At 43.2% G+C, this 24,087-nt stretch overlaps 1 protein-coding gene across 1 annotated transcript in view; it reads left to right on the top strand.

Moving 5' to 3' along the window:
* The window catches only part of LOC135509090 (neuron navigator 2-like), an 89,666-nt gene that overhangs the window by 25,978 nt on the left and 39,601 nt on the right, over positions 1-24,087 (top strand). Inside the window, 1 exon segment of the mRNA XM_064929412.1 lies at positions 7,491-7,616. Coding sequence (XP_064785484.1) covers positions 7,491-7,616 — 126 coding nt within the window.

Here is a 24,087-nt window from a genome sequence, read left to right as displayed (position 1 = left end):
GGAGCAAATAAGATGTTTATTTTGCCATCATATCAACTGAAATCAAATTGTATTAGTCAAATGCGCCAAATACAACAGGTGTAGACCTTACGGTGAAATGCTTACTAGGGCTTGTTTTTTTTTAAATAAATAAATCAAAGGTATGAAAATATTTCCTAAATAAACAAAAGTAAAAAATAAAAGAGCAACTATAAAATAACAATAACGAGGCTATATTCAGGGGGTACTGGTACCGAGTCAACGTGTGGGGTACAGGTTAGTCAAGGTGTAACGAGTGTGGGGTACAGGTTAGTCAAGGTGTAACGAGTGTGGGGTACAGGTTAGTCAAGGTGTAACGAGTGTGGGGTACAGGTTAGTCAAGGTGTAACGAGTGTGGGGTACAGGTTAGTCAAGGTGTAACGAGTGTGGGGTACAGGTTAGTCAAGGTGTAACGAGTATGGGGTACAGGTTAGTCAAGGTGTAACGAGTGTGGGGTACAGGTTAGTCAAGGTGTAACGAGTGTGGGGTACAGGTTAGTCAAGGTGTAACGAGTGTGGGGTACAGGTTAGTCAAGGTGTAACGAGTGTGGGGTACAGGTTAGTCAAGGTGTAACAAGTGTGGGGTACAGGTTAGTCAAGGTGTAACGAGTGCGCTGAGAGTCAGGAAGACAGTTCAGGGAGTGACTACGTTTAATTAATAAATGAAGGAAACACAAACAGCTCACCGACATGAAACAGAAACAGAAACAATGACGACTCGGGAAGAAAACAAAGGGAGTGACAGAGGGCAGGTAATCAAGGAGGTGATGGAGTCCAGGTGAGTGTCATTATGCGCCTAACGCTGGTGACAGGTGTGCGCCCTAACGAGCAGCCTGGTGACCTAGAGGCCGGAGAGGGAGCACACGTGACACAAGGTAATTGAGGTCATATGTACATGTAGGTAGGGGTAAAGTGACTATGCATAGATAATAAACAGCAAGTAGCAGCAGTGTAAAAAAATAATAGTCCAGGTAGCCATTTGATTAATTGTTCAGGAGTCTTATGGCTTGGAAGTAGACGTTAAGAAGCCTATTGGATCTAGACTTGGCACTCCTGTACTGCTTGCTGTGCAGTAGCAGAGAGAACAGTCTATGACTAGTGTGGCTGGAGTCTTTGACCATTTTTAGGGCCTTCCTCTGACACCGGTATAGAGGTCCTGGATGGCAGGAAGTTTGGCCCCAGTGGTGTACTGGGCCGTACACACTGCCCTCTGTAGTGCCTTGCGGTCGGAGGCCGTGCAGTTGCCGTACCAGACAGTGATGCAACCACTCAGGATGCTCTCGTTGGTGCAGCTGTAGAACTTTTTGAGGATCTGGGGAGCCATGCCAAATCTTTTCAGTCTCCTGAGGGGGGATAGGTGTTGTCGTCCCCTCTTCACGACTGTCTTGGTGTGTTTATACCATGTTAGTTTGTTGGTGATGTGGACCTCAAGGAACTTGAAGCTCTGAACCTGCTCCACTACAGCTCAGTCGATGAGAATGGGGGCGTGCTCGGCCCTCCTTTTCATGTAGTCTATGATCATCTCCTTTGTCTTTATCACGTTGAGGGAGAGGTTCTTGTCCTGGCACCATACTGCCAGGTCTCTGACCTCCCCCCAATAGGCTGTCCCATCATTGTCGGTGATCAGGCAGTATGTTGTGTCATCGGCAAACTTAATGATGGTGTTGAAGTCGTGGTTGGACATGCAGTCATGGGTGAACAGAGAGTACAGGAGAGGACTATGCATGCACCCCTGAGTACCCCTGAGGGGCCCCGTGTTGAGGATCAGCGTGGCAGATGTGTGTTGTTGCCTACCTTTACCACCTGGGGGCAGCCCATCAGGAAGTCCAGGATCCTGTTGCAGAGGGAGGTGTTTAGTCCCAGGGTCCTTAGCTTAGTGATGAGCTTTGAGGGCACTACGGCACTACGGCACAGGTTGAAACAGGGACTGGATGCTGAAGAACTTGTATGTTGCTCACCACAATCATCCGTATTATCCGATTTTCCTCTAGGAAACGGAAGCAATAGAGAATGACAGTGGAAACATGGTCCTTATCCTGCTCTGGAAAGTTTTAATACAAGTTGATTCTGAATGTCTTGGTAATATGATAGCACTTTGTTGAAGTTTAGGTCAACCACACTAATCAAAGGGTGTGCGTGAACATTATATACATAATAGTGAGTTCACCTGTCAACTCTAGTGTGTTTCACTCTGTTTTTAACCCAACACCTCACGTGATCGAGAGTTCAGTAAACCTATGGGGGCTTGTGATGTTAGTGCAAATAAATAGTCAGCTAAGGACCTGCAGACTAACTGGCTCTGCTGTTGTTCAGTAACCAGAGTTAATGGATGGCCCACTGCAGGCACACAGCTCTGAACCCAAACATTGGCAGAGATTTAAACTGGACCTTCAATTGATTGATTTGATGCCCTAGGAAGAGTGAGAGTGACCAACATTAGACCACTTCTATGGCCTTGTGCTATAGTCAGGTGGTTTGTGGTTGCTACTGGGGTATAGTACCATAGACCTGTTTGGAAATGTATTGTTGTGCACGTGGTTTGGTTACATTAGATGTTTTTTTAAATGTCTTGCTTAATAACTCTGGGCCAGTCAATGAGTCATCTCTTGTGGTGTATCTCATTGCGAAAGGCAATTAATCATAACTCATCTTTTGTTTCACAATTGGGTGCTGTAGTTGCTTCACAGGAAAGCAATAGGCTAGACTCACTCCTCTGACAAATGTTAGGGCTTCTTACCTGTCTGGCTGGTTAGTCAGCAACTGGTCTGTCCAACTCAGCTTCAATAGCTGCCTACAGATCCAATCAGTCGGCCTCGAAACACTCAAAAGAGTTATCCTTACTAGGAAGTGTGGCTGCTATTTAGGGCTTGTGCTTATCAGAGGAAATCCCGTCTGTTTGTTAATGTTAGTGCTGCCAGGCTTTGCATGTAATTGGTACTTCCTGATCTCTGAGATGAAAGGTGCTTTGATTAAGGTTGGTGAGTGTCTTTCACTCATCACTCACGATCAAGTAGTACTGGGTCGTTACACGAAATTAGTGCCTTTTGCATTCCTTTGATATTTTAAGGAGAAATTGTGCACAAATATTGAAATGTAAAAGCCTATTATATTAAATGATGTACCCTTTTAATATAGACCATTTCCTTTTGGAAGGTGAACCGTCGGCCCAGTCAGAGGTCCTGAGCAGGTTTGGAGCAGGTTTTCATCAAGGATCTCTCTGTACCCTGCTCCATTCATCTTTCCCTCAATCCTGACTAGTCTCCCAGTCCCTGCCTCTGAAAACATCCCTACAGCATGATGCTGCCACCACCATGCTTCACCGTAGGGATGACGCAAGGTTTCCTCCAGACGTGATGCTTGGCATTCAGGCCGAAGTGTTCAATCTTGATTTCATCAGACCAGAGAATCTTGTTTCTCATGGTCTGAGAGTCCATTAGGTGCCTTTTGGCAAACTCCAAGCGAGCTGTCATGTGCCTTTTACTGAGGAGTGGCTTCCGTCTGGCCACTCTACCATAAAGGCCTGATTGGTGGAGTGCTGCAGAGATGGTTGTCCTTCTGGAAGGTTCTCCCATCTCCACAGAGGAACTCTGGAACTCTTTCAGAGTGACCATAGGGTTGCTCAGTTTGGCCCGGGCAGCCAGCTTTAGGAAGAGTCAGGGAGGTTACAAACTTCTTCCAATTAAGAATGACGGAGGCCACTGTGTTCTTGGGGACCTTCAATGCTGCAGAAATGTTTTGGTACCCTTCCCCAGATCTTTGCCTCAACACAGTCCTGTCTCGGAGCTCGATGGACAATTCCTTCAACCTGGCTTGGTTTTTGCTCTGACATGCACTGTCAACTGTGAGACCTTATACAGTGCCTTGCGAAAGTATTCGGCCCCCTTGAACTTTGCAACCTTTTGCCACATTTCAGGCTTCAAACATAAAGATATAAAACTGTATTTTTTTTGTGAAGAATCAACAACAAGTGGGACACAATCATGAAGTGGAACGACATTTATTGGATATTTCAAACTTTTTTAACAAATCAAAAACTGAAAAATTGGGCATGCAAAATTATTCAGCCCCCTTAAGTTAATACTTTGTAGCGCCACCTTTTGCTCCGATTACAGCTGTAAGTCGCTTGGGGTATGTCTCTATCAGTTTTGCACATCGAGAGACTGAAATTTTTTCCCATTCCTCCTTGCAAAACAGCTCGAGAGCAAGGGGGCCGAATACTTTCGCAAGGCACTGTATAAACAGGTGTGTGCCTTTCCAAATAATGTTCAATCAATTTAATTTACCAAAGGTGGACTCCAATCAAGTTGTAGAAACATCTCAAGGATGATCAATGGAAACAGGATGCACCTGAGCTCAATTTCGAGTCTCATATCAAAAAGTCTGAATACATATGTAAATATGGTATTTATTTTATTTTTAATAAATTTGCAAACATTTCTAAAAACTTGTTTTCACTTTGTCGTTATGGGGTATTGTGTGTAGGTTGATGAGGAAAATTGTATCAATTTTAGAATAATGCTGTAATGTAACAAAATGTGGAAAAAGTCAAGGGGTCTGAATACTTTCCAAATGCACTGTATGGTACTTGTGTGTCACTGTTTGTCAAATCAAACCAATTTTATTTGTCACATGTGCCAAATACAACAGGTGTAGACATTACAGTGAAATGCTTACTGACAAGCCCTTAACCAACAAGCAGTTTTAAGAAAAATAAGTAATAAGTAAAAAATAAAAGTAACAAATTGGCAGAAACATTATGTACAAAATAAGTTATAAATAACACACAAAAAACACACACAATAGCACAATTGGTGTCACATCTACTCCCTCTCTGTCACGTTCTGACCTTTATTTCCTTTGTTTTGTATTCATTATTTCGTATGGTCAGTGCGTGAGTTGGGGTGGGCAGTCTATGTTTGATTTTCTATGATTTGGGGGTTTCTATGTTTCGGCCTAGTATGGTTCTCAATCAGAGGCAGGTGTCATTCGGTGTCTCTGATTGAGAATCATACTTAGGTAGCCTGGGTTGCACTGTTTGTTGGTGGGTGATTGTCTATGTTAGTTGCTTGTGTCAGCACAGTCCTGATGACAGCTTCACGGTCTTTATTTGTTTATTGTTTTTGTATTCAGTGTTCAGTTCTTTCTTTAATTAAACATTCATCATGAACACATACCACGCCGCATTTTGGTCCTCTGATCCTTCTCGCCTCTCCTCTTCAGATGAAGAGAAGGAAGATCGTGACACTCTCATCCCCTTCGGCGTTCAACGTCGCTGGTATACTAACCACCAATCCTGGGGACCATCATTACGCACATCTGGCATCAATCATTACGCGCACCTGCACGTCATCATGAGGCACACCTAGACTCCATTACCTCACTTATTACCTTCTCTATATCTGGCACTCCCTTAGGTTCATTCCCCAGTCATTATTGATCCTGTGTTTATGCTACGACACTACTGTTATGTTGTCTTGTTCCATGTTTGTTGTTTTATTAAACATTTCACCTGCACCTGCTTCTCGACTCACAGCATCTTTGTTATAATTGGTTAGGGGACCGTAAAACGGCAGCCATCTCCTCCAGCGCCATTATGTTTGTCTTGGGGCTTTTAGTGCCTTCAGTTTAGGGTCTGCACCTTTTGACGAAGTTTGTGTGCCAAACAAAAAAGTAACGAATTAAACCAGGACAGGTTAATCAGTGGTCACATTAACCTTTTGCTTTCCTTAAGCCTGAAATTAATATTTTCAACAATGATGTGTGAGCTGTCATCATCTATACACACCAAAGCCATTAATATACATGGTTATAAATTACTCTGGTACACACAACACTACAACAATGGTAACATCATACTTTATACTTTTGGTTTAGAAAACCCCAGGTTAGCTCTCCTCTAACAGTTAAAGATAGAAAATGCTTTACTGGAACAATACCATAAATATCTTAGGAAAGTAGTATTACAGGCTTGGGAAGCAGTTTTACATGTTTTATGAGTGGCATTTTAAACAGTGAGACACTTACCCTTGATTTCCTGTCACACTTTAAGACGAGCTGACACTCCCTGTGTTACCTGGATTAGCATGAAACCGTGCTGGGGGTTATGTAAAGTCACAGGGATGATGGTAAAGCTATGCTTTCAATGGTGCTGCCTCAATGCATTTATCTCACCCTAAACTGGTAAGCCTGTGGCGTTGCTCTGGGCTAAAGGTATGACAATAGCCCCCTAAATGGTTAACTGAAAATGGGTAAGTATGACGAGTCACTTGGTGTTGACTGAGAGCAAATGAGAATGTTTATTTAGCTGCGGAGGTGTGAGTGTCTCGTACGCCCTCCGCATACAATGCTGAGATGATTTTGGCACGTTTTTGTTTTATATGTTGTCATATCTTCAGTCTACAAGCTTCAGTCATGTCAAACCCCAACCTCTCCACCTGCAGGGATGGTGTGACCATTCTGAACGCCTGTGACATATTCTTTTATTAGGTTGACAGGATATATTTTCTTTGTTTTTTCTTTTTGACATCTTTTTGGCTCTGACATCACACAGATACTATGTGGAATAACAACATTAGTGTGAGCAGATGTTTAGGTTGAAACACTAACAAACCCTGACCACTTGTTGTTTATGATATGAACCAAATAAATGTCTGTGACTCTCACAGTGCATTTCCTTGATGACATACCTCATGGTTCTTCTATATAGGGGTCAGGAGGTCAGACACATTATAGAAGTAGGTAACAGGATTGTAATGTGTTTGTCACGCCCTGGCCATAGAGAGGGTTTTATTCTCTATTTTGGTTAGGCCAGGGTGTGACTCGGGTGGGAATTCTAGTTTCTTTATTTCTATGTTTTCTATTTCTTTGTGTTTGGCCTGGTGTGGTTCTCAATCAGAGGCAGCTGTCTATCGTTGTATTGAGAATCATACTTACGCAGCTTTTTCCCACCTGTGTTTTGTGGGTAGTTATTTTCTGTTTAGTGTCTGCACCTTACAGAACTGTTTCGTTTCTCACTTTGTTAATTATCATGAACACGTACCACGCTGTGTTTTGTTCCCCTCCTTCTTCATGCAACGACGAGCGTTACAGTGTTTGAGGTTGTCAGTGAATTGGATTAGTACAGCCTTGCCATGGTGATGCACAGCAGAGACAGGGGCAGGGTCTGAGACAGGGACTGAGAGTGGGTCTGAGACAGGGACATAGACAGGGACAGAGAAAGAGACAGGGTCTGAGACAGAGACAGAGAAAGAGACAGATAGAGACAGAGACTGAGACAGGGACAAAGACTGAGACAGGGACAGAGACTGAGACAGGGACAGAGACTGGGACAGAGATGGGGACAGGGACAGAGACAAGGACAGAGAAAGTGACTGTGACAGAGGCTGAGACAGGGACAGAGAAGAGGACAGACACAGAGATTGAGATATGTACTGAGACTGTGACTGACAGGCCTGTTGTGTTGTGTGTCTGCAGCTACATGACGGATGGTGGGGTGGGCATGTACACACGCCGCCTCAACCGGCTGCCGGATGGCATGGCTGTGGTCCGAGAGACACTCCATCGTAACAGTTCCAAGGGCCAAGGGGACGCCACCGACAGGTATGTCACCACCACCACCCCTTCCCCTGTCCCCTAACCTCTTGCCTAGTTAAATAAAGGTTAAATGAAACAATTAAAAATAAATAAAACCTCACTCCACCTGCAGTGTCTGGGTCAGGTGAGGCTTCTGTACAGACATCCAATAGGATTAGTCTGGAAGCAACAAAGCTGCCATTGTTGGGAGGCTGAGTCTGAGGGAAAACAGAGTGATTGTTTTCCTCAGTGCCACAGGCTATGGACACACACACACATGATAACATAGACACTCTACACACATGATAATATAGACACTCTACACACATGTACACATGGATTTTGTATTTTGCAGATATGTGGTAGTGGCCTGAGGGAACACACTTAATGTGTTGTGAAATCTTTTATCAAATCAAATTATATTTGTCACATGTGCCAAATACATCAGGTGTAGACCTTACTGTGAAATGCTTACTTACAAGTCCTTAACAATGCAGTTCAAGAAATAGAGTTAAGAAAATATTTACTAAATCAAATTAAAAGCAACAGAATAAAATAGCAATACCGAGGCTACAAACAGCGGGTACCGGTGCCGAAGTCAATGTGCGGAGGTACAGGTTAGTCTAGGTAATTTGTAAACGTAGGTAGGGGTGAAATGACTCTGCATAGACAATAAACAGCAAGTTGCAGCAAGGGGGGTCAATGTAAACAGTCCGCGTGGCCATTTGATTAATTTTTTCGAATACGACTGGTGGAGTTATGTCATACATGCAGCTAACAAAAACATATGGAAATGTCTGCTCTACCCGAAATAACAACCAACTAATTGCAGCATTACTGCAAACATGGAAGAGGAAAGTGGAAGGGGGAAAAGTACGAACTTGTCTGTCGGCCCTGTATTAAAGACCATCATTGGTTAAAAAAGTATACCAGTTTAATTTAAGGACCAAATAAAATGACGGCTTTGCCATATAGATTGCGAAATAGTTGGGAAGATATTTTTGACTTACTGATTCCATGCCATATGGAACTGATATGCAAAACGACGCCGTATTCAAAACGTTGAATGTTTTAATTTAAATGATTGTACAAAATTCTTGCAACCAATAGAATATTACTTATATGGGGGATACAACCTTCCCAGCTCTGCAGATTTTGTTGCGAAGAGACAGGATCATTTGTTTTGGCACTGTCCATATGTAGCTTGTTTTTGGTCACAGGTCCAGGAATGGCTGAAGAATTGCAATATTTGCCTGGAGCTAACCCAGCAGATACCACGACTGGGTGATCTGAAAAGTCATAGTCAATCAATCAATAATACAGTGGGGCAAAAAAGTATTTAGTCAGCCACCAATTGTGCAAGTTCTCCCACTTAAAAAGATGAGAGGCCTGTAATTTTCATCATAGGTACACTTCAACTAAGACAGACAAAATTAGAAAAAAAATATAGAAAATCACATTGTAGGATTTTCAATGAATTTATTTGCAGATTATGGTGGAAAATAAGTATTTGGTCAATTACAAACAAGCAAGATTTCTGGCTCTCACAGACCTGTAACTTCCTCTTTAAGATGCTCCTCTGCCCTCACTTGTTACCTGTATTAATGGCACCTGTTTGAACTTGTTATCCGTATAAAAGACACCTGTCCACAACCTCATACAGTCACACTCCAAACTCCACTATGGCCAAAACCAAAGAGCTGTCAAAGGACACCAGAAACAAAATTGTAGACCTGCACCAGGCTGGGAAGACTGAATCTGCAATAGGTAAGCAGCTTGGTTTGAAGAAATCAACCTTGGGAGCAATTATTAGGAAATGGAAGACATACAAGACCACTGATAATCTCCCTCGATCTGGGGCTCCATGCAAGATCTCACCCCGTGGGGTCAAAATGATCACAAGAATGGTGAGCAAAAATCCCAGAACCACACGGGGGGACCTAGTGAATGACCTGTAGAGAGCTGGAACCAAAGTAACAAAGCCTAACATCAGTAACACAATACGCCGCCAGGGACTCAAATCCTGCAGTGCCAGACGTGTCCCCCTGCTTAAGTCAGTACACGTCCAGGCCCGTCTGAAGTTTGCTAGAGAGCATTTTGATGATCCAGAAGAAGATTGGGAGAATGTCATATGGTCAGATGAAACCAAAATATAACTTTTTGGTAAAAACTCAACTTGTCGTGTTTGGAGGACAAAGAATGCTGAGTTGCATCCAAAGAACACCATACCTACTGTGAAGCATGGGGGTGGAAACATCATGCTTTGGGGCTGTTTTTTTACAAAGGGACCAGGACGACTGATCCGTGTAAAGGAAAGAATGAATGGGGCCATGTATCGTGAAGATTTTGAGTGAAAACCTCCTTCTATCAGCAAGGGCATTGAAGATGAAACGTGGCTGGGTCTTTCAGCATGACAATGATCCCAAACCAACCGACTGGGCAACGAAGGAGTGGCTTTGTAAGAAGCATTTCAAGGTCCTGGAGTGGCCGAGCCAGTCTCCAGATCTCAACCCCATAGAAAATCTTTGGAGGGAGTTGAAAGTCCGTGTTGCCCAGCAACAGCCCCAAACATCACTGCTCTAGAGGAGATCTGCATGGAGGAATGGGGCAAAATACCAGCAACAGTGTGTGAAAACCTAGTGAAGACTTACATAATATGTTTGACCTCTGTCATTGCCAGCAAAGGGTATATAACAAAGTATTGAGAGAAACTTTTGTAATTGACCAAATACTTATTTTCCACCATAATTTGCAAATAAATTCATTAAAAATCCTACAATGTTATTTTCTGGATTTTTTTTCTTCTCATTTTGTCTGTCATAGTTGAAGTGTACCTATGATGAAAATTACAGGCCTTTCATCTTTTGAAGTGGGAGAACTTGCACAATTGGTGGCTGACGAAATACTGTTTTGCCCCACTGTTTGTGTGTGTGTGTGTATATATATACAGTGCTTGCGAAAGTAGAAAGTATTCAGCCCCCTTGAACTTTGCGACCTTTTGCCACATTTCAGGCTTCAAACATAAAGATATAAAACTGTATTTTTTTGTGAAGAATCAACAACAAGTGGGACACAATCATGAAGTGGAACGACATTTATTGGATATTTCAAACTTTTTTAACAAATCAAAAACTGAAAAATTGGGCGTGCAAAATTATTCAGCCCCTTTACTTTCAGTGCAGCAAACTCTCTCCAGAAGTTCAGTGAGGATCTCTGAATGATCCAATGTTGACCTAAATGACTAATGATGATAAATACAATCCACCTGTGTGTAATCAAGTCTCCGTATAAATATACCTGCACTGTGATAGTCTCAGAGGTCCGTTAAAAGCGCAGAGAGCATCATGAAGAACAAGGAACACACCAGGCAGGTCCGAGATACTGTTGTGAAGAAGTTTAAAGCCGGATTTGGATACAGAAAGATTTCCCAAGCTTTAAACATCCCAAGGAGCACTGTGCAAGCGATAATATTGAAATGGAAGGAGTATCAGACCACTGCAAATCTACCAAGACCTGGCCGTCCCTCTAAACTTTCAGCTCATACAAGGAGAAGACTGATCAGAGATGCAGCTAAGAGGCCCATGATCACTCTGGATGAACTGCAGAGATCTACAGCTGAGGTGGGAGACTCTGTCCATAGGACAACAATCAGTCGTATATTGCACAAATCTGGCCTTTATGGAAGAGTGGCAAGTAGAAAGCCATTTCTTAAAGATATCCATAAAAAGTGTTGTTTAAAGTTTGCCACATGCCACCTGGGAGACACACTATACATGTGGAAGAAGGTGCTCTGGTCAGTATATATATATATTTGCGAAAAAATATATGGGGGATTGGAGGTAATGCAGGCAATTACACTGATGGAAGCTTCACTCTATCTGCAATATTAAAGCTGATCTGCCTGCTATAAAAAAAAAAAAATATATACATTTAAATTATTCAGCAGTCTTATGGCTTGGGGGTAGAAGTTGTTAACTTCTTGCAAATCGCAAATGAAATGAAATAAGTATATTTGCTCTCAAGCTTAGACTTTTGTTAACAACACTGTCATCTCAGATTTTCAAAATATGCTTTTCAACCATAGCTAAACAAGCATTTGTGTAAGAGTATTGATAGCTAGCATAGCTATAAGCCTAGAATTCAGCCAGCAACATTTTCACAAAAACAAGAAAATCATTCAAATAAAATAATTTACCTTTGAAGAACTTCAGATGTTTTCAATGAGGAGACTCTCAGTTAAATAGCAAATGTTCAGTTTTTCAAAAAATATTATTTGTGTAGGACAAATCGCTCCGTTTTGTTCACGTTTGGCTATGAAAAAAACCTGTATCCAGTTATAGCCTCAAGCTCATTAGCATAACTTAACGTTAACTATTTATGAAAATCGCAAATGAAATGAATGTGCTAGCTCTCAAGCTTAGCCTTTTCTTAACAACACTCTCATCTCAGATTTTCAAAATATGCTTTTGAACCATAGCAAATCAAGCATTTATGTAAGAGTATTGCAAGCTAGCTTAGCATTTTACGCAGCATTTAGCACGCAACATTTTCACAAAAACCAGATAACCAAATAAATAAAATCATTTACCTTTGAAGAACTTCGGATGTTTTCAATGAGGAGACTCTCAGTTACATAGCAAATGTCCTGAAAGAATCTTTGTGTAGGAGAAATCGCTCCGTTTTGTACATCACATTTGGCTACCGAAACGAACCGAAAATTCAGTCACCAAAACGTCAAACTTTTTCCGAATTAACTCCATAATATCGACCGAAACATGGCAAACGTTGTTTAGAATCAATCCTCAAGGTGTTTTTTCACGTATCTCTTCATTGATATGCCGTTCGTGGAAGCCTGCTTTCCCCTCAGAATCCCATGGAAAAATACCAGCAGCTGAAAATGACGCACCAATTTCGACGGAGGACACCGGGCGGACACCTGGAAAATGTAGTCTCTTATGGTCAATCTTCCAATGATAAGCCTACAAATACGTCACAATGCTGCAGACACCTTGGGGAAACGATAGATAGGGCAGGCTCATTCCTGTCGCATTCACAGCCATATAAGGAGACAATGGAAAACAGAGCCTCAAAAATCCTGCTCATTTCCTGGTTGCCGTTTCATCTTGGTTTTGCCTGTAGCTCCTGTTCTAGGGCACTCACAGACAATATCTATGCAGTTCTGGAAAATTCAGTGTTTTCTTTCCAAAGCTATCAATTATATGCATAGTCGAGCATCTTTTTGTGACAAAATATCTTGTTTAAAACGGGAACGTTTTTCATCCAAAAATGAAATAGCGCCCCCAGAGTTTCAAGAGGGTAAGGAGCCTTTTGGACCTAGAGTTGACACTCGACTCACTCCACTACAGCCCCGTCGATGTGAATGGTGGCATGTTCGGCCCTCCTTTTTCTGTAGTCCGCGATCATCTCCTTTGTCTTGCTCACGGTGAGGTTGTTGTCCTGGCACCACACTGTCAAGTCTCTGACCTCCTACCTATAGGCTGTCTCATCCTTGTCGGTAATCAGGCTGTTGTGTCGTCAGCAAACTTAATGATGGTGTTGGAGTCGTTCTTGGTCACGTAGTCGTGGGTGAATAGGGAGTACAGGAGGGGACCAAGCAAGCACCCCTGAGGGGCCCTCCGTGTTGATCAACGGGATGTTGCCTACCCTTACCACCTGGGGGAGGCCTGTCAGGAAGTCCAGAATCCAGTTGCAGAGGGAGGCGTTTAGTCCCAGGGTCCTTAACTTGGTGATGAGCTTTGTGGGCACTATGGAGTTGAATACTGAGCTGTAGTCGATGAACAGCATTCTCACATAGGTGCTCCTTTTGTACAGGTAGGAAAGGGCAGTGTGGAGTGTTATTGAGATTGTGGATCTGATGCGGTATGCAAATTGGAGTGGGTCTAGGGTTTCCGGGATGAGGGGTTTGATGTGAGCTATGACCAGCCTTTCAAAGCACTTCATGGCTACTAACATGAGTGCTACAGGGCGGTTACCTTCGCTTTCTTGGCCATATTGATTATGGTGGTCTGCTTGAAACATGTAGGTATTACAGACTCGGTCAGGGAGAGGTTGAAAATGTCAGTGAAGACACTTGCCAGTTGGTCAGCACATGCTCTGAGTACACGTCCTGGTAATCCGTCTGGCCCCACGGCCTTGTGAATGTTGAGCTGTTTAAAGGTCTTGCTCACATCAGCTACGTGATCACACAGTCTCTGCAACAGCTGGTTTGCTCATGCATGCCTCAGTGTTGCTTGCCTTGAAGTGAGCATAAAGGCATTTGGCTTGTTTGGTAGGCTCGCATCACTGTGCAACTCACGGCTGGCTTTCCCTTCGTAGTCCTGTAGTAGTTTGCAAGCCTTGCCACATCCGACGAGTGTAGTTGGATTCAATCTTAGTTCCGTATGGACACTTTGCCTGTTTGATGGTTAGTCTGAGGGCATCGTCCGGATTAGTGTCCCGCTCCTTGAAAGTGGCAGCTCTAGCCTTTAGCTTGTTTACATTGTTCCAAGTGGTAAAAAAAAATATATTGTAATCTAACAGCACCTGTTTGGCGCACATAATATGCACAAAGCGCTTGCTCCTTATCTTATTTTTCTTGATTGCCAGTATTTTCAACAACTATTCAAATTTATTCCACACATATGACTTCCCCTTTACCTGCTGAAAAACCAAACATTCACCCTTTTCCAGCTTATTTGTCACGTCATGTGCATCCATTTTGCTGTCACATGTGTTCTGGTGTTAAGAGTTTGTTATAAACAATTTATTAATCTGTTTAGGATATGCTGTAGGTCAGGCTCTATTGGTCACGTACATGTGATGCATACATGAGCGCAAGGGTTGAGGAAATGGGGAATGTTTTTCCTAAACAAATGATGGATTTTGGTAACAAATCTTTTCAGTCAGAAATGGTTATAGACTAATTATTTTGCAGGTTCAGCAACACAGACAGCGTGATAAACACTGCTGATGTTCTGTGGTAGTCGCTTCAGCAGGGAGGACAGAGAGACAATAATGACAGTCACTCGCTGTCATTATCTCTTAACACAGTGCAGCAAGTCTGAGCCCGGCCCGGCACAATCAAATCAATTGCGGTCGAACTCCCTCTAGTCATCTGGGTGTCTTAATTACTTCATCAAACAGTGCACATAAAAATAAGCTTATTGCATATAGTTGATTTGTTTAAACTATATAGGATGTGTCTATATACGTAAAAATATATGTCAGTATTTTTCAACCAATTGGTTGGTCGAAACAACAGCTGACTCTCGGTCGACCAAGATTTTTTTTAGTTGAGGACAGCCCTAGAACTGACCCTGTATATCAAATTTCAATCAAATGTATTTATAAAGCCCTTCTTACATCAGCTGATGTCACAAAGAGATGTACAGAAACCCAGCCTAAAACCCCAAACAGCAAGCAATGCAGGTGTAGAATCACGGTGGCTAGGAAAAACTCCCTAGAAAGGCCAGAACCTAGGAAGAAACCTAGAGAGGAACCAGGCTATGAGGGGTGGCCAGTCCTCTTCTGGCTGTGCCGGTTGGAGATTATAACAGAACATGGCAAAGATGTTAAAATGTTCATAGATGACCAGCAGGGTCAAATAATAATAATCACAGGGGTTGTGGGGGGTGCAGCAAGTCAGCACCTCAGGAATAAATGTCAGTTGGCTTTTCATAGCCGATCATTCAGAGTATCTCTACTGCTCCTGCTGTCTCTAGAGAGTTGAAAACAGCAAGCCTGGGACAGGTAGCACGTCTGGTGAACAGGTCAGGATTCCATAGCCGCAGAAACTGGAGCAGCAGCACGGCTGTTCTTCTTATTTCTTATTTCGTATGTCTTATTTTTTTTTGTGTGTGTTTTTAGTCTAACTTATGTTATTTTTAGTACTACATTGATATTGATTACTGCATTGTTGGGTTTAGAGCTTGTAAGAAAGGTATTTCACTGTACTTGTGTCCTTGACATTAAAACCTGAAACTTCAGGTAAAGTTTGAGACAAAACAAAAAAAAAGGTTAGTGTGGGGGGGAGTGGGTGTGGCCAATGGCAAGGTCAAATTGTTGCTGTTTTAAAGCTAATTTCCTGCAATTCTACACATTTTGCCATGGGACTGAGAGAAAATATTCAGTTTTAAAGTAATTGTCCAGTATAAATTTCACTTTTAAAAGTTAATATTCTGTTAGCTCATATCTAAATAATGTTGTTGACTCGTCTTATACTCGTATTTGTGGCAAAAGCATAAATAGGCGGGAAAAAACACTTAAAAAAACAACACTTTCAACTGTTGTCTCAAACAGACTGTTTCAAAAATGCTTGTTGTTTCCTTTTAGAGTATGATGTCATACTCCGGAGGAGGTTGAGCTGGCCATTCAGCGGTCTAGAGATGGATGAGCTGGCCAATCAACAGTTTACTTGTATTCATATTTTTAATGTCTCTTATACGCCCACACCAGTCTGTTGTTGAGGTAAGCCCACACCATTCTGTTGTTGAGGTAAGCCCACACCATTCTGTTGTTGGGGTACGCCCACACCATTCTGTTGTTGGGGTAAGCCCACACCATTCTGTTGTTGGGGTACGCCCACACCATTCTGTTGTTGAGGTAAGCCCACACCATTCTGTTGTTGGGGTACGCCCACACCATTCTGTTGTTGAGGTAAGCCCACACCATTCTGTTGTTGGGGTACGCCCACACCATTCTGTTGTTGAGGTACGCCCACACCATTCTGTTGTTGAGGTACGCCCACACCATTCTGTTGTTGGGGTAAGCCCACACCATTCTGTTGTTGGGGTATGCCCACACCATTCTGTTGTTGGGGTACGCCCACACCATTCTGTTGTTGGGGTACGCCCACACCATTCTGTTGTTGGGGTACGCCCACACCATTCTGTTGTTGGGGTAAGCCCACACCATTCTGTTGTTGGGGTAAGCCCACACCATTCTGTTGTTTTTGTATGCCCACACCATTCTGTTGTTGGGGTACGCCCACACTATTCTGTTGTTGGGGTACGCCCACACCATTCTGTTGTTGGGGTATGCCCACACCATTCTGTTGTTGGGGTACGCCCACACTATTCTGTTGTTGGGGTACGCCCACACCATTCTGTTGTTGGGGTACGCCCACACCATTCTGTTGTTGGGGTACGCCCACACCATTCTGTTGTTGGGGTACGCCCACACCATTCTGTTGTTGGGGTAAGCCCACACCATTCTGTTGTTGGGGTAAGCCCACACCATTCTGTTGTTTTTGTATGCCCACACCATTCTGTTGTTGGGGTACGCCCACACTATTCTGTTGTTGGGGTACGCCCACACCATTCTGTTGTTGAGGTACGCCCACACCATTCTGTTGTTGAGGTACGCCCACACCATTCTGTTGTTGGGGTAAGCCCACACCATTCTGTTGTTGGGGTATGCCCACACCATTCTGTTGTTGGGGTACGCCCACACCATTCTGTTGTTGGGGTACGCCCACACCATTCTGTTGTTGGGGTACGCCCACACCATTCTGTTGTTGGGGTAAGCCCACACCATTCTGTTGTTGGGGTAAGCCCACACCATTCTGTTGTTTTTGTATGCCCACACCATTCTGTTGTTGGGGTACGCCCACACTATTCTGTTGTTGGGGTACGCCCACACCATTCTGTTGTTGGGGTATGCCCACACCATTCTGTTGTTGGGGTACGCCCACACTATTCTGTTGTTGGGGTACGCCCACACCATTCTGTTGTTGGGGTACGCCCACACCATTCTGTTGTTGGGGTACGCCCACACCATTCTAACACAGAAAAGCTGCTTTTTAACATACTTAATTCCCATTTTTTGGAAGGAAAACTATTTCACTCATATTTTAAGTAACTATAGGTCATATTTCATATCAATCTGGAAGCACTGGACAGTTACTTTAAAGCAAATTTGCTGCAATTCTGCACATTTTGCCATAGCTTACGTTGTGTTCTTATGACATCTGAGTGACAAACAAATTATAACAAAATCTTTTAAAAAAGCCATGACATTTTTGGAATTTTAAATTCTGACTATCTAGTTTTTATTCTGGTGGTTGTTAGTTCACAAAGATGATCTTATAAAAAAATATATAGCTACATTATAATTTCTACATACTTTATATCGGGTTTCAGTTGTTTAAGTTAAAAAAGTATGTAAAAAAAACATTTTTACATTATATTTTTGAGTGGCGGCAAAGATTTAGGATCCGCCGCTGCCAAATGAATATAGCCAGTGTGTGGGTTTGGTGGACAGGGCTCTGAATAGCAGTCTCCTGCCTTGAGGCAGTCTGATGTAGACAGAGAACACTGTAACCAAGCACCCTATATGATTACGTTCTTGTTCCCCAGCCGTTGCAGTTGCTAAGTCATCTTGTATCTGAGATACTGACAACGGTTGAAAAGCACCTACATTGTGTCTGATCTGACTTTGATTGATGCTCCGCTCTGTAATCTAAGCATGCTTTCTGAAGGGGGTTTTGGAAAGAGGTATTTTGAAGGGAGGGCTGTGTTTATGTTTCAGACAGAGATGTATCTGGTGTTTGATTTGATGTCTATACCTGGGAAAAATTACTACTAACAGATTAGTAGCTCCAGAGTACTTGTATTCCTCAAAACTTCTTTACATCCAGCATGTTGGGCTATTTTAGCACTTGCACTGCATTTAGCTGATCTGCCCACTCATTTCAAGTGAGAATCCACCCCATCAAAGCTACACCTACAGCACACTGTGAGAGGGTTACGGGAGAGGATTGGGCACCTGGCCAAAAATGCATTAGTATTCAGATGATGATCAGTAAGAGAAAGGCAGACACACACACAGAGGAGTGGGGTACCAGTACTGTATGTGTGAGAAGCAGAGTGACCTGGAGGGGGCTTCAATCTCGTGGCGAGGAAAGAGAGAGGGGGTAGGATCATCACTGTCTCATTACAGTAGCCTCAGGGCTCTCCACGGTACGCACACACGAATACACACACACGCACGCACGCACACACACACATGCACACTTCAGCCGGAGAGAGAACGGACAGGGAGGGGATCCACTCCAGTCTGTGGAGGGAGCACAATGCTGAGAGAGTCTGTCTGTCTCTGTCTGCCTGCCGGGCTGTCGGGCTGGGCTAAGGCCTGATAGTGATCAGTGATAGCCCTGTGCTGTCTGGCTGACTGGGCTGTCGTCGCGGCTGTGCTGTCTGTCTGTCTGCTGGCCTGCTTACCTGTTGAGTGCAGCTCTTTGGTGGGCAGTCTGGGCTCTAGACTCTGTCTTTGACACGCAGTGAGAAGGATAGACTGCATGCAACACAAAGGGACAGACTGGATACTGAAAACAATATGAGAACGAAGTGGAGAATTTAAGCTGTGAAGTAAGTGTTTTTGTCTGTTCATTTGTACAGGAGTGTGTCTTTTGAATGTGAAGTGGAGGGAAAGTGCCTCGGGTTGGTGTGATGGTGATGTCATTCAGTCTGTTTGGTATTGAAGACTTCCTGTCTCGTGTCGTGTGATAAACAGTAAATCATTCATTATGATCTCTGTTACCCAATCACAGCCTGTAACTCCAGCTGTGTGTGTGAATACAGTAAAGCCCAGAGAGGTATCCATGAAGCAAGCTAGATCCCACTCAGGGGTTTCTAAAGCTAAGCAGATTCAGTTCACATTCCAGCTCAGGCTTCATCCGTATGACAATGGTGGATATTGCTTGTCCGCCTGCCTCTAACTCTAGCAGGCTTGGAACTATATGAGAACATACAGAAAACGTATTGGAGGGAATTAACATTATTTAGGCCTATTTGATTTGGCCCTGGGAAGAAGTAAAGAAGGTCACATTCCTCAGTGCTCTGGGGAAGACAGTACACAGTGCATCTGCAACATGAAGGGCTGCTACAAAAGGTTGAAGACCTCATATGGAGTTCACGTCAGTAGCTCCTGAATAGAAACCTATTGTTGACACAGTTAAAGGCAGCCTATGATTTAGTACAGGATTCCTGAGGACACTGTATGATATTGGCTGAAATATAGCCAAACACTGCATGCTGTGTGAAAATTAACACCATTATTGTTACATTGTGTAGGAGTTGAATCAGAGAGATAGAGGAGTCCAGAGTGTTGTGAAAGGGACTTAGTGGTGTGTTGCATGCCCATCCTGGGACCTGTGTCTGGTCTGCTGGGTCCTGGCTATGAGGGGACTCAGCTAATACAGCAGTGGGGAACCCATCTGCAAACACAATGTCTGACAGACAGGAAGAGAGATGGGGAACCTCATCTGGTTAAGGATGCCACCACTTCCCAGAGCAAGATCAACACAAATGATGCTTCAACATCAATCATCACAATGCTTTTTCAATGATGCTTGAATGGATGGATGCTGATATTTTAATTTACCTTTATTTAACTAGGCAAGTCCGTTAAGAACAAATTCTTATTTTCAATGATGGCCTAGGAACAGTCAGCTCAGGGGTTTGAACTTGCAACCTTCCGGTTGCTAGTCCAACGCGCTAACCACTAGGCTACCCTGGCGCCCCACACATACCTTCTCCGCTATGCAATCTCGTTTCCGAGCTGGTCATGGGTGCGCCTCAGCTATGCTCAAGGTCGTAAACGATATCATAACCGCCATCGATAAGAGACAATACTGTGCAGCTGTATTCATTGACCTGGCCAAGGCTTTCGACTCTGTCAATCACCACATTCTTATTGGTAGACTCAACAGCCTTGGTTTCTCAAATGACTGCCTCGCCTGGTTCACCAACTACTTCTCAGTCAGAGTTCAGTGTGTCAAATATGAGGGCCCGTTGTCCGGACCACTGGCAGTCTCTATAGGGGTGCCACAGGGTTCAATTCTCAGGCCAACTCGTTTCTCTGTAAACATCAATGATGTCGCTCTTGCTGCTGGTGATTCTCTGATCCACCTCTACACAGACTACACCATTCTGTATACTTCTGGCCCCTCTTTGGACACTGTGTTAACTAACCTCCAGACGGGCTTCAATGCCATAACTCTCCTTCTGTGGCCTCCAACTGCCCCGACTTATCTCAGCTCACTGGTCACCATAGCAGCACCCACCCGTAGCACGCTCTCCAGCAGGTATATCTCACTGATCATCCCCAAAGCCAACACCTTTTTTGGCCGCCTTTCCTTCCAGTTCTCTGCTGCCAATGACTGGAACAAATTGTAAAAATCACTGAAGCTGGAGACTCATATCTCCCTCACTAACTTTAAGCATCAGCTGTCAGAGCAGCTCACAGATCATTTCACCTGTGCATAGCCCATCTGTAAATAGCCCATCCAACTACCTCATCCCCAAAGTGTTATTTTTTTCTTCTTCTCCTTTGCACCCCAGTATCTCAACTTGCACATTCATCTTCTGCACATCTATCACTCCAGTGTTAATTTCTAAATTGTAATTACTTCGCCACTACGGCCTATTTATTGCCTTACCTCCCTAATCTTACCTCATTTGCACACACTGTATATATATTTTTTATATTGTGTTATTGACTGTACTGTAAGTTTGTTTATTCCATGTGTAACTCTGTGTTGTTTGTGTCGCACTGCTTTGCTTTATCTTGGCCAGGTAGCAGTTGTAAATGAGAACTTGTTCTCATCTGGCCTACCTGGTTAAATAAGGGTTAAATAAAAATGTGTTTTAAATAATTTGATTGTTATTTAGAATCAGTTGGACATCCCAAGCCTATAAGCAAAAACAAATGAAATGCGTTTTTAACTACCTTATGGAATGCAAGCTTTTTTTGTTACATCTCATCTCTTAACCACTTAACCTCCTGCAGATAGGAAGAGAGGCCTCTTCAATCTCCTCAACACACTATTGTGAAACTACATTGTGTTTGAATAGAGGTGTTTCACACCCTAAATTGTGGTAATTGAGTGCTTCAGACAACAGTCTTAATTTTGCTTGAGAGGAATAACACCCTGGAGCCGATTGGCATGGAAATGAGCCGGTGACAAAAGGAAGCAAGGAAACGAGGGAGTAAATCCTACTGTCACCTCCTTAGCCCTCAGCGTTGACTGGCTGCTGGGGTGTATTATGGAAGTGAAGTTAAAGTGAGTGAATGAAGTGTTCTGTTCATTTCCCTCTGTTTCTTTCTCTCTGCAGAATCAATAGAATGTTCCACAAAAGAACACTCAATACTAATGTGAATCTATTTGTGTTTGTTATTGTGGCATATCGTGTTGTGGATGTGAGTCTGTGAGCTGTCTTTGAGATTTGAGTGTGTATGTGTGCTTGAGTACATTCGCATGCGTGTGTGTGTGTGTGTGTGTGTGTGTGTGTGTGTGTGTGTGTGTGTGTGTGTGTGTGTGTGTGTGTGTGTGTGTGTGTGTGTGTGTGTGTGTGTGTGTGTGTGTGTGTGTGTGTGTGTGTGTGTGTGTGTGTGTGTGGCACTACTCCGTGCGATGACCGCTAGTCCAGAGTCCGTCTCCAGCTCCCACATCCTCGGCAGAGTAACACTGGAACAATGAGAGTGAACTTGGCTTGGGTTCACATCAGAGATGTGAAATCACACCCAGACCAGGACAGAAGAGCACGTAGCACATTATAACACTGGGTCAAATGTTTTGCTGTTAGAAGCCAGCAGCCAATATTTTGCAAACAAACTGGGCAAATTGCACGTGCTGAGAAAATAGAAACAATTTGACTTAACTAATTCTGTAGGTCAGCTTGTCAGAAAGGAATTTCTTCTTGAATTTCTTTTAATTCAGAACAAAACAAGTGGAATGTTCTTTTCCAGGACAGCTAAAATGACAGAATATAGTGGAAAATGGTGTCATTTCTCTCCTGTTTGTTTACTCCACTGATTTGAGGGACAGGCACTTGCGTGTCAGAGAGAGAGAGAGAGACTGTCAAATCCGTTGAGAGATTGGTTGTTCAGCTGAATTCCTGACACTCCTATGGCTTTGAGGCAGCCATGTCATTACACACGACTGGCTTCAGAGGTTTGGGCTGCTAGCCTGCTAGCCTGCTAGCCTGGAATGTGCCGGCAAGGATAAATGTATAGCTATCCCACTTTTCTAAATATATCAACTAAGTTTTATATTTCATGCCTGTTTGTTTTTAACAGCTAAGGGGCTGCCTTTTTGTCAATTCAATGTCACTGGAAAGTGGAGAGATATTGGCATGTTCAGGGGGCTAGATTGGCTTTATTGTGTAATGTTGATGTTTTCTTCTGAGTTAGTAAGTCAGCCCTTTAAAGCTTGACCCCTGAACCGGGGACGTGACCCTGAACAATCCTTTTAAGGCAAAGCAGGGGAAAGAAAAGGATCCTCGGTGGAATGTACAAATAAGATTGGCTCAGGAAAACCCACCAACATGTGTCCTCCTAGACTTGTTGTCTTTACAAATACCCCCAAGAATACACATTATCCACCTGGCAAAATAAAGCTGACTCTGAGCAGTTGGTTTGGGCAAATGTGGATTTAAAGCACTTCTTTGGTTAGCTGCTCCTAGATCATGTTAAAAGCTGAAGATTGTTTGAACGTCTCAGAGGTAAAGCTGTTCTGAGATCTGTTCTGAGATCTGAGGCTTACCTTCCTGTGTTTGAAGGACCTCACAGGTTCTGTTCTGTTTTATCAGCTCTGACTTGGCTGTTTGGATCGTGACTCAGAAGCTGAAGTGGTGTTTGAAGTGCTTCCCAGGTTACTCCCCTATGTGGCTGTTCTGAGGGTGGGTGTGTTTGTGTGTGTGTGAGTGAGGCCGCTCCCCTTAGTGTGTGTGTGTTTGGCTGGCTGCAGGGGGAGAGATCAGTCAGTCAGTGAGCTCTAGCGGAGAGAACTGAGCATACAGTGGAAGTGTACACATGAAGCTCTCCGTCATTCATTCCAACTTCAGTGGCTTACCTCAGCGAGCTCCCAGCAGCTCCTACTACAGCGAAGGGATACCACATTGGGCTGCTGTGGGCTCTATCAGGTATGGACAGACAGACAGACCAGAGTTACCTTTTTCTCATGATAATTTTCTTGTTTGTGGGAGAGAGAATAGAGAATCTTTACTTGTGGTGTTGTGTATCTATAAATTCTGTGTTTGTTGGAGTTTTGGTTTGAATTTCAAAACGGGTACATTTCTTATACATTTTTAAATGTTCAGTTTGTTTTTATGGTTTATTTTAACATTTAGTGAATGTGTGACAAAACCTTTAAAGGAGCTCCTAAAATGGCAACACATCAAATGTTATTTGTCACATGCACTGAATACAACAGGTGTAGTAGACCTTACCGTGAAATAATTACTTACAAGCCTTTAACCAACAATGCAGTTCAAGATATAGAGTTAATACAATATTTACTAAATAAACTAAAGCTAAATGTCGTAAAATAAATATAATTTCTTCTTGAATGTAGTGCATCCCTTAATGTTCCTATTCATGCATGGAAATTGTCCTTTAACAGGGGTGTTTCTTTTAAGTGATATGTGTATTAATATGTGTATTAATGTTAGCTCTTCTTTGTTGAGTGCTGTACAGACAGTGTTTGCAGAGAGCTTGG

Source organism: Oncorhynchus masou, chromosome 22, assembly GCF_036934945.1.
Source record: "Oncorhynchus masou masou isolate Uvic2021 chromosome 22, UVic_Omas_1.1, whole genome shotgun sequence".
Lineage (NCBI taxonomy): Eukaryota > Metazoa > Chordata > Actinopteri > Salmoniformes > Salmonidae > Oncorhynchus > Oncorhynchus masou.
The sequence above is the reverse complement of the archived record's forward strand: the minus strand, read 5'-3'. Positions and strand labels throughout refer to the sequence as shown.